The 14,378-nt window shown below is 41.2% G+C and overlaps 2 protein-coding genes across 4 annotated transcripts in view; one reads left to right on the top strand and one right to left on the bottom strand.

The window, feature by feature from the left end:
- Positions 1-8,245, bottom strand: part of ino80c (INO80 complex subunit C) — a 44,239-nt gene extending 35,994 nt beyond the window's left edge. The window contains exon 1 of the mRNA XM_068005090.1: positions 8,077-8,245. Coding sequence (XP_067861191.1) covers positions 8,077-8,202 — 126 coding nt within the window. The 5' untranslated portion in view covers positions 8,203-8,245. The remainder of the gene's footprint in view (positions 1-8,076) is intronic.
- A 951-nt stretch (positions 8,246-9,196) lies between these two features.
- galnt1 (UDP-N-acetyl-alpha-D-galactosamine:polypeptide N-acetylgalactosaminyltransferase 1) overlaps positions 9,197-14,378 on the top strand; it is a 169,013-nt gene continuing 163,831 nt past the window's right edge. For 2 of the 3 annotated variants that reach the window (XM_068005066.1, XM_068005057.1), the window contains exon 1: positions 9,197-9,709. The gene's annotated coding sequence lies outside the window, so the exon portion shown is untranslated. The remainder of the gene's footprint in view (positions 9,710-14,378) is intronic. The other variant, XM_068005076.1, reaches the window with a different exon arrangement.

The following is a 14,378-nucleotide window of genomic DNA, read 5'->3' as shown; positions in this document are numbered from 1 at the left end:
TCTCTCTATCTTTGGCAATAGGCTTTCCATAAATATTTATTACAAGCTCAGACTCCCACAACTATTTGGATTGTGTTTCTTCCCACCCCATTTCCAGTAAATACTTCATCAATTTCTCTAACTTTCTCCTTCTCTGTCATATCTGCTCTAATAAATCTATTTTCCACACCAGAGTTCCTAAATGTCCTTTTCCCTCAGCTGAGTCTTCCCTTTGATTGAATCCACCACATTTCCCATATGCAGCAGAAAATAACTGCCAGTAACATCCATTATGCTTTTATCTTGCTAGCTAACGATAGTTCTAGTGCTGTTAGGAAGTTCAAAATATGAATGTTACTTATATCACACTGATCATCAAATCACTTCTCTCCTGCTCACCCCGATACATGTTTCTTATTCCTGGCCTGAATCTGAAGCCAGCTCTTTACGCCCTCCTCCCCGTGCAGCCTCAAGGCAGACCGGCACGTACTGCAGTGGGTGAGAGATGCTGCTGGCTCCCATTGACTCCCTGCTCAACATCATTACATTGGCTGCAGGTCTTTCCTTGTTTAATATTGGTATATGTTGTCTGCTGGCTTCTTCCCACCAATATATGGTCATTAATAAAAAACCTAAAGTTGTTTGTAAACATAAGGAAGTGTAGAGTATCTGAAAAATACAGCAAGATGTATAGCCTGCAAAGGAGTAAAAGTCTGTGGAAATCCAGGATGATGGAAACACACACAGAATCAACAGTAGAATCCTCAGAGCAATGGGCAACTCCAAAGAATGAATCCCAAATAACGTGAAACACAGAAGCCAACCAAAAATGATTGAAAACATTCATTAACATATCTGTCTGAATTACACCAGTGGCTGGCGGCGGGTGTACGGGTCCTGCAATTAGCTTGGCAAACTTCCAACCTGTCGAGGAAACTACCAATCGGACTTTTTGCTGAGTTCTTGGGAAGCACCAAGACACCCCATCCAGAAATCGATAAATCTCAAGCTCCTACCTCGTTGCTCCTTCCCCCACTTGTTCCTCTCCCCCCTCACCTGCTTCTCTCCTCTTCCTCTCCCCTCCTTATTCCTCTCTCCTCCCCATTACCTCTCCCTTCCCTACCCTTCCTCTCTCCCTCACTCAGTCTGCCTTCACTATTCTCACTCTCTCCCCTTTCACTCCATGTCTTGGTTCAATTATCTCCCTTGATTGACCTGAAAAGTTTCATAGGTTTTCACTCCACATGTGCAATGCCATGGGAGATCAACTGGCAAAAACTGCAACAAATGAAAATAAATCTCTCCCCCGCAGCATCACTGTCTACATCCCCTGCTAGATAGTAAACTTGACTCCTACTCAATTGAGCAAAAAAAAAATCAAACCCCACCCCCAATGAGCACAAATTAGGAACCAAGCCAATGAGTATATATCAGAGAACAATCCCCAACAAAATGACCTTAAGCCCAAATGCATCCCCACAGCATAGGACCACAAACCCTTGACATCAAGGCAGCATTTGACCGAGTGTGGCACCAAGGTACCCTAGTAAAATTGAAGTCAATGGGAATCAAGGGGAAAACTCTGCAGTGGCTGGAGTCATACCTAGCACAAAGGAAGATAGTAGTGGTTGTTGGAGGCCAATTATCTCAGCCCCAGGGCATTGCTGCAGGAGTTCCTCAGGGCAGTGTCCTAGGCCCAACTATCTTCAGCTGCTTCATCAATGACCTTCCCTCCATCATACGGTCAGAAATGGGGATGTTCACTGATGATTGCACAAAGTACAGCTCCAATCGCAGCCCCTCAGATAATGAAGCATTCCGTGCCCGCATGCAGCAAGACCGGGACAACGTTCAGGCTTGGGCTGATGAGTGGCAAGTAACATTCGTGCCAGAAATTACCATCTCCAACAAGAGTGAGTCTAACTACCTCCCCTTGACATTCAACGGCATTACCATTGCCGAATCCCCCACCATCAACATCCTGGGGGTGACCATTGACCAGAAACTTAACTGGACCAGCCACATAAATACTGTGGCTACAAGAGCAGGTCAGAGGCTGGGTATTCTGCAGTGAGTGACTCACCTTCTGACGCCCCAAAGCCTTTCCACAACCTACAAGGCACAAGTCAGGAGTGTGATGGAATATTCTCCACTTGCTTGGATGAGTGCAGCTCCAACAACACTCAAGAAGCTCGACACCATCCAGGACAAAGCAGCCCGCTTGATTGGCACCCCATCCACCACCCTAAACATTCACTCCCTTCACCAACGGCACACCGTGGCTGCAGTGTGTACCATCTACAAGATGCACTGCAGCAACTTGCCAAGGCTTCTTCGACAGCCCCTCCCATACCCACGACCTCTACCACCTAGAAGTACAAGGGCAGCAGGCGAATGGGAACACCACCACCTGCACGTTCCCCACCAAGTCACACAACATCCCGACTTGGAAACATATCGCCGTTCCTTCATCATTGCTGGTTCAAAATCCTGGAACTCACTTCCTAACAGCACCGTAGGAGAACCTTCACCACACGGACTGCAGCGGTTCAAGAAGGCGGCTCACCACCACCTTCTCAAGAGCAATTAGGGATGGGCAATAAATGCTGGCCTTGCCAGCGATGCCCTCATCCCATGAATGAATAAAAAAAAAGCTGAAGTTCCAGGATAGGACAACAAACCTTTTCCTCACCACCACTGAGCAAAAATTTTAGTATAGGATGAGAAACTCTCATTCACCCCCATTTCAAAAATTGCTGGTTAGGATTTAAACCAAAGTTCACCCCGAGACACCGCTGATGGCTGAGCCCCCTCCCCCCAGCTATGTCTCTGACCCCCAAACCCGCCACCTCAGATCTCAGATTAACTTGGCATCCACTCTCCAGTTGCTTTCCCTCCCGACAGGCAGCCAGGCTGTCAATCTGGCTGGCTGATGCGTGGGAAACCTGGAAGCAAAAATAATTGAGTTCCTTTCGCAGATTCCAAAGCACCCACTTGACTTTCGGGCTTCCAACACAAAAGGGAGCGAAGGATAGACCAAGTAATTACAGGCCAGTCAGCCCAACCTCAATGGTGGGCAAATTACTGGAATCAATTCTGAGGGACAGGATAAACTGTCACTTAGAAAGGCACAGACTAATCAAGGACAGTCAGCCTGGATTTGTTAAGGGGAGGTTGTGTCTGACTAACTTGATTGAATTTTTCGAGGAGGTGACAAGGAGGATCGATGAGGGTAGCGCAGTTGATGTAGTCGACATGGATTTCAACAAGGCTTTTGACAAGGTCCCATATGGCAGATTGGTCAAAAAAGTAAAGGCCCATGGGATCCAAGGGAATGTAGCAAATTGGATCCAAAATTGGCTCAGTGGCAGGAAGCAAAGGGTAATGGTCAACGGGTGTTTTTGCGACTGGAAGGCTGTTTCCAGTGGAGTGCCGCAGGGATCGGTACTAGGCCCTTTGTTTTTTGTGGTATACATTAACGATTGAGAAATTTGCGGATGACACAAAGATAGGCCGTGTGGTTGATAGTGAGGAGGAAAGCTGTAGACTGCAAGAAGATATCACTGGTCAGATGGGCAGAAAAGTGGCAAATGGAGTTCAATCCGGAGAAGTGTGAGGTAATGCATTTGGGGAGAGCAAACAAGGCAAGGGAATACACAAGGATATTGAGAGGTGTAGAGGAAGTGAGGGACTTGGGAGTGCATGTTCACAGATCCCTGTAGGTAGGAGGACAGGTAGATAAGGTGGTTAAGGCGGCAAATGGAATGCTTTCCTTTATTAGCCGAGGCATAGAATATAAAAACGGGGATGTTATGCTGGAACTGTATAAAACACTAGTTAGGCCAAAGCTCGAGTACTGCACACAGTTCTGGTCACCACATTACAGGAAGGATGTAATTGCACTAGAGAGGGTGCAGAGGAGATTTACGAGGATGTTGCCAGGACTGGTGAATTTTAGCTATGATGACAGAGTGGATAGGCTGGGGCTGTTTTCCTTGGAGCAGAGGAGGCTGAGGGGTGATTTGATTGAGGTGTACAAAATTATGAGGGGCCTAGAGGGGCATAGAGTGGATAGGCAGGACCTATTTCCCTTCGCGGAGGGGTCAATAACCAGGTGGCATAGATTTAAAGTGATTGGTAGAAGCATTAGAGCGGAAATGAGGAATTTTTTTTTCACCCAGAGGGTGGTGGGGGTCTGGAACTCACTGCCTGAGAGGGTGGTAGAGGCAGAAACCCTCAACTCATTTAAAAAATACCTGGATGTGCACCTGAAGAGCCGTGACCTGCAGGGCTACGGACCAAATGCGGGAAAGTGGGATTAGGCCGGGTGGCTCGTTTCTCATCCGGCGCGGATACGGTGGGCCGAATGGCCTCCTTCTGTGCCGTAAATTTTCTATGATTCTATGATAACTTGTCATGACTAATTTCAATTTTACTCTCAATACTGGCAACCATCAATGAACAGAAATAGGGAAAATATTTGCCCCAATGAAATGCCAGCAGAGATAGAGGATGATGCTGCCAGAATGTGGAAAAAGTAACCCTCCCCCAATCACCTCCTCCAATCCCACTTGAACCCTGAGAGCACAAGCTAGAGGGGTTTGTAGCACAGTAGGTTAGCACGTGGTATCCTTTCATCTCTGGGATCTGAGTTTGAATCCAGGCTTGATCATAGATTCATGAAACAAAAATGTCATTTGGAGCGGCCATAAGAGATACAATGCCTGTAGGAATTTCCTTCTTTGAGTTAAGAGACCAGCCAAACTAACAAAGCAAACAGAGGCCACTCCTTAAAATAAACCTAGGTAATCATCTAGTGCCTCAGTCACATCTCAATTGTCACAATTTAAAAAAGGACTATTTTACAGTATTAATGCAGAATTGAAGTGTTATTTGCAATGTGGGCATAACATTTTTGAAATTTTTCATTTACCTCCTTTTCTGCTTAAGAAAGTTGGAAATTGAAATTTCCTAAAACTATCTACACATCCACTGATGCTATTTCATAGAAACATAGTTTCTGAATGGAACATGTTATAGTTGGTTGCGCCAATACCAAAGAACAGATCATATATGTTATTCACTATCTTTTTATTGAGGACCACTCTCCCTGATGGAATGCAAGTCTATATCCATAATTTCTCATGTTATCTTCTTCATTTCAATAGTGCTATGGTGAGCAGTTGCTCAGTGGAGGCATGGAAATTAACCTGAGGAATGAGGCAAAGAAAGCACCAATAGTTCCTTTAAAACTACAGGTTTAAAAAAAAACGCTATGGTAGCTGGAATAACCCTTCCTCTGAATAGCATTCCCTTATTGGAGAGCAAGAGTTGAGAGGGAGTAAGGATGAATCCCAGTCAACATCATACAGGTGGTTGAACCATGAATGGAACCCAGAGACATCTGGTGCAGGTAATTTGCCAAGAGTCACAGGTGGAAGGCTGGGGGGGGGGGGGGGGGGGGGGGGGGGAAGAGAGAAAGAGAAAAAAGTGTGCGGTCCGTAGGAGAACCACTGCGCAAAATGGAAAATACTCCCTAGCATGAACGAATAGCATAGCTAGGATTACAAACAATTCAGTCACCCAAGTGCATTTTCCATACAGCATTGTTATCCACCCCTGTTTTACTACAACTATATGTTAAAAAAAAATATTAAAAAAGGAGTAGGGTGTCATTGTGGGTGGAATTATTAGTGGTAGAAATGCTAATATCTCCATTGTATCAATAATCTGCCAAAATAAAAGTTGTATTTAAAAAAATTAAACAAAGTAACACTCTTGCTGCTCAAGAGGGACACAATTTTGCAGGTAGGTAGGTTGAGCATACCAAAGATAGGTGTAAATAAAAAAAGGAAAAAACTGCAAACGTTGGATATCTGAAATAAAACTGAAAATATTGAAAACACATGTCAGTCAGCATCTGAAAAGAGAAAACACTGAGTGTAACCCTTTGTCAGAACCGGTTCTGACAGTTACACCCAAAACTTAAACTTGCTATTTACATATGCTGACTGTTGTTCTGTGTATAATAAGCATTTTTCTGCTTTTGTTCTAAAGATAGGAGTGCCCCCTTCCTCGGATAAAGGTATAAATAACAGAGATAAAAAGAACTAAAATTAAACCAGAAAATATAAACAGGGCTGTGAACATTTGAAAGAGAAAGATAAATTAATCAATCATAGAAATATAGCATAGACTCAGGCCATTTGACCCATCAAGTTTGCTCAAGTTTTTTTCTCGACATCATCTAGTCTAATCTTACTTTCCATATTCCCCATTGCAATCAATTATCTAATTCTCTTAAAAGAATTTATGAATTCTACTTCAGTAATGGTCTTTCACAAAGAATTCTATATTCTAAATCATCCTTGTGTAAAGGATATTTAAAAAAAAACTTTCCCTTTAAATTGTTTTTGCAATAATCTCAAGTTTGTGCCCTCATACCTCCCAATATTTTGTTAATTCATTGAAACATTGAACTGAGGAGGTAATTTTAACTTAACCTACCTTCCTGGAAATTGGTCATTCAAAGCATTAACTTTCTGACTGGATCGGATTGGCCAATTGCTTTATACTCCGCCCAATTTTACTTTCCATGGACTTCAATGGCCAATCCGATCGGGCAACTTAGGTTAAAATTAACACCCATCCGCCATAGTTTTTCTCAGATGCTGATGAACAGTAATCAACAAAACAGAATGCTGAATTATCTAGCAAAAACAATAGAGTACAAAGCAGAAGAAGTTATGCTTAAACTATACAGTACCTTTGGTCAAACTACAACTCGAGTACTCTTCCACTTCTAGCCAGAGATGGAAAACAGACATTCGAAGCCTTAAGGCAATTCAGAATCAAGAGATAGATACATATTCTGAGAATTGAGTTACGAGGAAAGATTAGAAAAAGTTATGATTTTTCTACATTAAAAATTGTTTACCCCCTCTATACAGTGAAGAATTTTTAAAATTTAAATCTAGAACACTACTTCAAACTAAATTATAACATTAGGACAAGGGGGTACAAGATCAAGCTAGTAAAAAGCTAGTTGGGACCACTATCAGAAATTACTTTTTCACACATTGTGACCACAACATGGAATAGATTTCCAAATAGAGCAGTGGAAATGAATACCCTGGAATGATTGACAAAACAATGATGCTGCATTGGGGGGGGAAAGAGAAAGAGAAAGTGAGAATTATTGTTCCTCTCAGGGGCTTTGATGGACCAAATAATCTTCTTCACCTTTAAACAGCCTGTGAACCACTGCATATTTCCAGCATTTTGTAGCTATATTTGGGATAGTCTGCAAGTGAGTTACAAAAACAAATTCTCAACAGCTTTAAGAAAGCATAAATATCTTCCTTTAAATAAGGTTGTGTTTAGATGGTATAAAACAATTTTATGAATACTTGATTATTTACTCAAATTACAATAATTTAAAATTCTACATTGCTTTGAAATATTTATGCCCTATTAAATGTCATGTCTTAATACAAATGCCTCAAAAATACTAAATTCTTAATCAACTGTTGTGCAGTATTTTTCTCCTTATTCCAATACTCCAAAGACAACTTTTCTTCTTTACCAAGATTGCCAAGATAGCTGACACAAAGTGAATTTACAGGTTTTCTGGATTTCTAGATTAAGAACAAGCTCTGAATTTCTGGGATTAAATAGTAATTATTTTATGTACTCTCCAGTGTATTTATATAGCTGGTTGTCGGATAGTGTTTCTCCTAAATTACAGGCACTAAGACATGGTCATTCCAAAGACGTCTAACTTGACAGCCGCTCACTCAACATTTCTTTCATATCACTTAATGCTGATAAGATGCATTTCGAAATTCAAAAGAAACAGTTAATTGCATACTGTTTAACTCTTTTCATGCCAGAACCTTTTATAGCAGACGGCTTTTTGAAGCATAAATTTTTTGCTCATTCTACAAACGCATCCTTTCCGGATACGTTGAAGACGTATCATTGTCATAGAAATTACGTAACAGCAATTTTGATGTTTGGTTGTAGCAGGTCTGGGTGTTGCGTTTAATTCATTCGCTTCCGCGATTAATGTTTCCCACAAACACTACTTGTGATTACCTGCCCCATTTTCTTTTTCTTTGCAACGGCACCCCCGCTGTTCCCCGGACTTGTCGGTCTTTTCTTATTACGGTGTTTGGTCGGAGTCGAGGCCGCCACTGGTACAGGCGACAACACCGCCGCCATTCTTTTCACGTATCGAAGAAACCAAGGGAACGGAACCAGTACGTAATTGCGTCATAGCTATGAAATGTGACGTCCTCCCGTATATAGGCATGCGCACTGCGTGGCTTTAATAGCCTGGAGGGCTAAAAAAAAATAGCCTGGAGGGAGTTATTTTGTTTTAAATGGTATAAAGTCGAATTGTGTAATTTAGTAGATAACGTCGCCTACAAATAATGTATACAAGGACTTGTTAATAAAATAACCGAAATGGTACCAGGTGACTATTTGAGTTAGTAGAAACATAATGTCATTGGATTCTTTAAATTTTAAACTCTACAAATTGCCTTTTCACTACCTTAGCTATTGTATATTATTTTAATAGCCTCACATTATCATTTATATAATCTAACAGTTTCTGTTTATATATTAAGCAGTTTGCAGGTCATTCAACAGAATAACTCTATTATCAAAATGTTGTTTCGCTCCTAACACCCTTGCTTATTTTCAGGTCTTATCAAGAGTCTTATTTGAATCATTAACCTTTTATTTAGAGATAATGACAGACCTGTTGTATATTTCCAGCATTTTCTGTTTTTATTTCAGATTTCAAGCACTTTATGAGGCGTTTCAGGACGTATTTGTACGTGAAAGGCGCTATATAACAAGCTGTTGTACTTTTTATTTGAATTGACAGAACGCTATAAATGTCTAGATGTTTGCAGTTTCATTTATCTGGTATAAACTTATGTAACATTTGTATCACTTGAGATTTTAATGAATTATCAATGGACTCTACTACTGCCAACGTCATAGAAAGAGATTAAAAACAAAACTTGGATATAATCTCAAAAAAAGAGAAAATGCTGCAAATACATAACGAATCCCTGAGCAAACCAGAGAGGAAAAAAAAAGCAACGAGTAATAAAGACATCCGACTACACCAGCGCTCTGTAATGACGTGGATCGCGCCGCTGTGGTTCCATTTCCGGGTGGCGCAACTTGTGCGTTTCCGAATCGGGCGGAGCGCGAGCGCTAACGGTAAACGGTTCGGAACAGAGCGGAGCCGCGCGTCACAAAGAGGCGTGCGCGAGCGCGCGGCGTCACCCATCGAGCCGCACCAGCACCGCTCGGGCACACGACGGCCCCGGCCAGTTCAGCTCATGTCACCGCGGTGATCAGCCCGACGGCGGGATGGTGTGTGCCTACACTCCTCGCACCATTTCTCCGTTGTGTCGAGCTCATTCTCCTCCGAGAGTAATCTCCGAGCGGAGTGATCCAGACAGATACCTGCCTGACTCTGACCTGCTGCTTCTGACACGGACATTCCCAACAGCCAGATCCACCGGCGGCCTCTGAGAAAAGGAAGACAAGCTCGCTCGCTCGCCCGCTGGCTGCCCGCCTCCAAACAAGGGGATTAAGTCCTGGTCGCTGAGAAACTCTGTTTTGCGGAGTGAGGTCTCTGTGAAGATGTGTCATTAAACAGGAAGGGAAGAGAGTCAGTCCGTCCAACCCACACACAGTGAGAGCGGTAAGTGTCATACCGGGCCCGGCTACCGCACATTCATTACCTGAAGCTGAGAGTTGTCGAAAGCAAGCGGGACGTCTTTTAATCCCTCAAAAAATCGGCCAAGCTTGTACTGCACTAACCAGCAACTTGTGTTCTGATTTTGAAATTGAGTGTATGAAACAGTGGGTTTTAATATATATATATATATGTTACACGCAAAGTGATTCAGAAATTGGTCTTTAAAGTAACTTGAATTAATTGACTGGGTTTCTACTGTATTTATATGTAATCTAACACACATTCTGCCCTTTCTCCTGATCCTACTTTATGTTTAACGCGCAGACTGCACATTGAGCAATGATTTTCGGCATGTGCTGTACAGTTTTGGGATGTGGAGGAGATTTTATTTTGATCACAGTGTATCCGGGTTTTAAATTATCTTTTCAGACTTAATTGAACTGCCAGCTGAAACTTTTGCTCAAATATAGTAGATGAATAAGCGCGAAGCTGCAATCGTTATCATGATTTTTACGTGTCGCCTCACCGTGCTGTAGCTTTATTGCTGAAGGCCATTTTTTCGTTTACACGTTTATGCAATGCACTAAAAATAGAAGTTGACAAAATATTAATGGTGGGTGTTGCTTACAGTTTAACGTTATTTTCCGGGGTGAGGAGGAGTTTAATTATCATGGGGATTTTACTTCAACAGTTTCTTTCATCCCAATGTCTTTTTGGTGAAAAATAGGTTCAATTAAAATCACCGTACTAACATTAAATTTAGGTAAAACAATACAACTCAATTACAATGTTTAGAGTATAGTTTTAAAAAAATCTTGTGACATGAAGAGAATGTTACCACTGTCTTGGAGTATTTCGGACAGGCTAAATTCTTGCAACATACAAAATAGCTTACTTGAAAAATGGCCACTAGGGGTAATGGGGTACATTTGCATGGCAGTAGATGCTGCACTTTGTGTGAACTTTTGCAGTGTGTTCTTTTTAACTTTTATTTAGTTTTGGAATTGGAGTAGTTATAATGAGGTTGTTGATGGTACCATTGTACACATCTGTTTACTAAGATAGTTATATCTGCTAGCAGTGTCCCTTTAACATTTTAGGGCTTCCAGTTGTTTATTCCTTTAGGTCTTATTTCTTTTAATAACAATGTTTAATTTCCACCAAATCCAGTCTCAATCAGTTTTTCACTTTTATATTTAAAAAAAATCTAAAAAATCTGACTAAAATTGTGTGGAAAACTTGCAGGGGAGCAAAAATTATAATGAGGAGGACCATGGAGCAGAGTCCAGGATGACCGCTTGAATTCTGTTTTTAGGTTGAGTACTTGATTTGTCTTTTCCTGAATCAGCTTTAATTCTGCTGATCCTTCATCCTAGAATTAAACGTTTGTAATATGAATATATCAATAATTGAGTATAACGTACAACATTTTAGTTTTTTTTAGTGTGAATGAACAAACATATACTTCATTTTTTTTCATTTATGAAAGGGGTTTCCTGGCTTAACCAGAAAGCTCGTATTGTACATAATGCATTAGAATGCACCTTTAATTTCAAATGTGGGAAATGGACACTTATAATCAGAATGCTAAATAAAGATGGTCTCCATACTGTACTAATTACAACAGTTATTGCATTTATTCAGAATGCCCTATTTTAATATAATGGTATTTCCTAGTTATGCTATTTGGCTGACATAGAATTGTTAGCACCAAGATTCATTACAGCAAATGCAACCAGTTCAGCAAATATTTCTACTGTCTGGAGCTGAGCTTGCGTCGAGAACTGCAGTTACTCTTTTCCGCTTTTGCACTTTTCTCATTTTCTTCTCTCTTGCCCTGTTTTTCTGGTGTGGTTTAGAAGGATAGAAGCAATAAACTCTTTAGTGCATCTAAGTTTGACTCTGAGCACGGTGGCTGGCGTGATTAGATATTTTTAAGTGTAGCACTGAAATATAATATAAAACACTGTGCAGTTATCCAGATTCAACTTCCATTGGGCAGCTTCTTTAAAAGGAAGTAATTTGTAGGTGTAAGAACAATACCATGAATAGCAAATATTTGCACAAAATGTTTCTTGGATTGTTTTTAAAGCTTCCCAGTTACCGAGTTCCTTGTTGGAGCCTTGACTGTCCTTCATTTCAACCAAAATTGGATAGTTAATCTTGACAGAGGTTAAAAAGACAGCTTTTGATCAGTCTAAACAAGAACTGATCGTTCAGGCACTAATGTTAGGAAGCAGATGTTGAAGGGTATTCCCTTGCCTTATCTTGCCTTCATGTTTGCTTCATGTTTGACTGGTGAAACACAGGATGTAAAGGACTTCACAGAGGACTGTGTAAATAGAAATATTACAAAACAAAATACTTTCCTTAAAGTTGCCTTGCCCTTTAAATATGTTTGGGGTTTTGCTGCTTTATTTTCAGTTATTATTGCATGGAGTTTTGAGTACTGAAATATAATTGCTATTTGTTTTTTACTTGGTCAGTGTTTTAGTTCAGAGTCAGATTAATTTGGGACAATCAAGACTAAAATGTTCCTTTTTTTTGAATGATTCTCAATAAAGATGATAACTGTTTACTGTGGTAATGCTGTCATCTTCATTCATGGGTGTTACAATGAGTAATTATGATCAGGCTGCAACGTTTCCACAAGAATGTTAGGTGAGCCCTACTGTAGAAGCTGAATGAGTTATCGTAACTGAGATTTATTCTTTAAGCAAATTTTAGCTACATTTGCACACTTAGGCCTAGTAACTTCCATTATGTTGTATTGAATGAGTTGTACTGACTTTCTATCAATTAATGCCCCTAACATGCTGTAGAAATGGTGGTAAAAGGGTGCTGCATAGACTATTACAATTTCACCTCCACAGTGAAGAATGGCATATTTTAGTCCTGTTACATTAGTGGGTGTTCACAGTGGTTACAAAGTAGCCAGCAAAGTTCTGAAACTTGTATCAAAGTTGTGAGATCAATCCTACCTACAGTAGGTCAGCAGAAACAATGTTACAGTTTAAAAGTGTGGTTGGAGGTTCTTAGTTATAGATACACTGTCACTTTGCAACATTTTTTCGTTTTTTATCACCAGTTTTCTGATGTTAATGTGCTAAATTTCTATAATGTGTTTGTCCTAATTTCCCAACAATTGATGCAATAATCTGTGTAATGGTAGACTCCGACTTCTGTTCTCCCCTTTACTCTTGCATAGGATACTGATGATCTTTCCCAACAGGAAGTTAGGGAGAGAAAATGGAGTTATTCTTGTATCTGTTTTTGTGGCAGCACAGTGGTATTGTAGAGGTTTAGAAATAGATCACATGGTTTCTCGGCCAGAATGGGAGTCTAAAAGTAGATGAGAAAAATAAGTGGCGGAGCAAATAAAGTGAATTCAAAGAATACCCCAATGATTGCTAGAAATTAAGTAGTTTGATATTTTTTAACCTTAATTACCATTCTTTCCCTTTTTTAGAATGTTATCCTGAGATGTCCTCTTAGATCTGTTTTCATCTTCATCTCAGCAATTGTGCAGCACATAAATAGTTGAAGTAGCTACACTCAAAGGACAGCACTGTCTGAATCTCACTCTCTCACTCACTCTTTATCAAAGCTGCTTCTTTTGGCTGTACTGTAGTTCAAAATCACTACTTGTACTCATCTCTACGATGTGTGCTGTTTGACACCAATAGCCTTCATGGTTGTCAACAGAAATGTTCTTTCTGAGAGTCATGATGTGGAGATGCCGGTGATGGACTGGGGTTGACAATTGTAAACAATTTTACAACACCAAGTTATAGTCCAGCAATTTTATTTTAAATTCACAAGCTTTCGGAGATTTTCTCCTTCCTCAGGCAAATGTTTCAAGAGCTCCTTGAAGCCTACGCATTTATACATATTGAACAATACATGGTGTTTACAGACTGCCCCTGCAACTGCCCGTTGCCAAGGCAATCACCGTGTTCAGACAGAGAGGTGTTACCTGCAGAACCCCCGAATACACATTCAACAAAAAAACAAACAGGGAAAAAAAACAGAGAAAAAAAAACACAGAGAGAGGCAGAAACATCCGGAAGGCAGAGAGAGCCAGCAAATGACCCATTATATTAAAAACAGATAACATTTGTTCGCTGGTGGGGTAACGTGTAGCGTGACATGAACCCAAGATCCCGGTTGAGGCCGTCCTCATGGGTGCGGAACTTGGCTCGACGATTTTGCGTTGTCGTGTGTCTCGAAGGCCGCCTTGGAGTACGCTTACCCGAAGGTCGGTGGATGAATGTCCATGACTGCTGAAGTGTTCCCCGACTGGGAGGGAACCCTCCTGTTTGGCGATTGTTGCGCGGTGTCCGTTCATCCGTTGTCGCAGCGTCTGCATGGTCTCGCCAATGTACCATGCTCTGGGGCATCCTTTCCTGCAACGTATGAGGTAGACAACGTTGGCCGAGTCACAGGAGTATGAACCATGCACCTGGTGGGTGGTGTCATCTCGTGTGATGGTGGTATCTGTGTCGATGATCTGGCATGTCTTGCAGAGGTTACCGTGGCAGGGTTGTGTGGCGTCGTGGACGCTGTTCTCTTGAAAGCTAGGTAGTTTGCTGCGAACGATGGTCTGTTTGAGGTTGGGTGGCTGTTTAAAGGCGAGTAGTGGAGGTGTGGGGATGGCCATAGCGAGGTGTTT

The sequence above is a fragment of the Heptranchias perlo genome, chromosome 2, assembly GCF_035084215.1.
Source record: "Heptranchias perlo isolate sHepPer1 chromosome 2, sHepPer1.hap1, whole genome shotgun sequence".
In the NCBI taxonomy this organism is placed as follows: domain Eukaryota; kingdom Metazoa; phylum Chordata; class Chondrichthyes; order Hexanchiformes; family Hexanchidae; genus Heptranchias; species Heptranchias perlo.
Note: the sequence above shows the minus strand (reverse complement) of the source record. Positions and strands in the feature narration are given on the sequence as shown.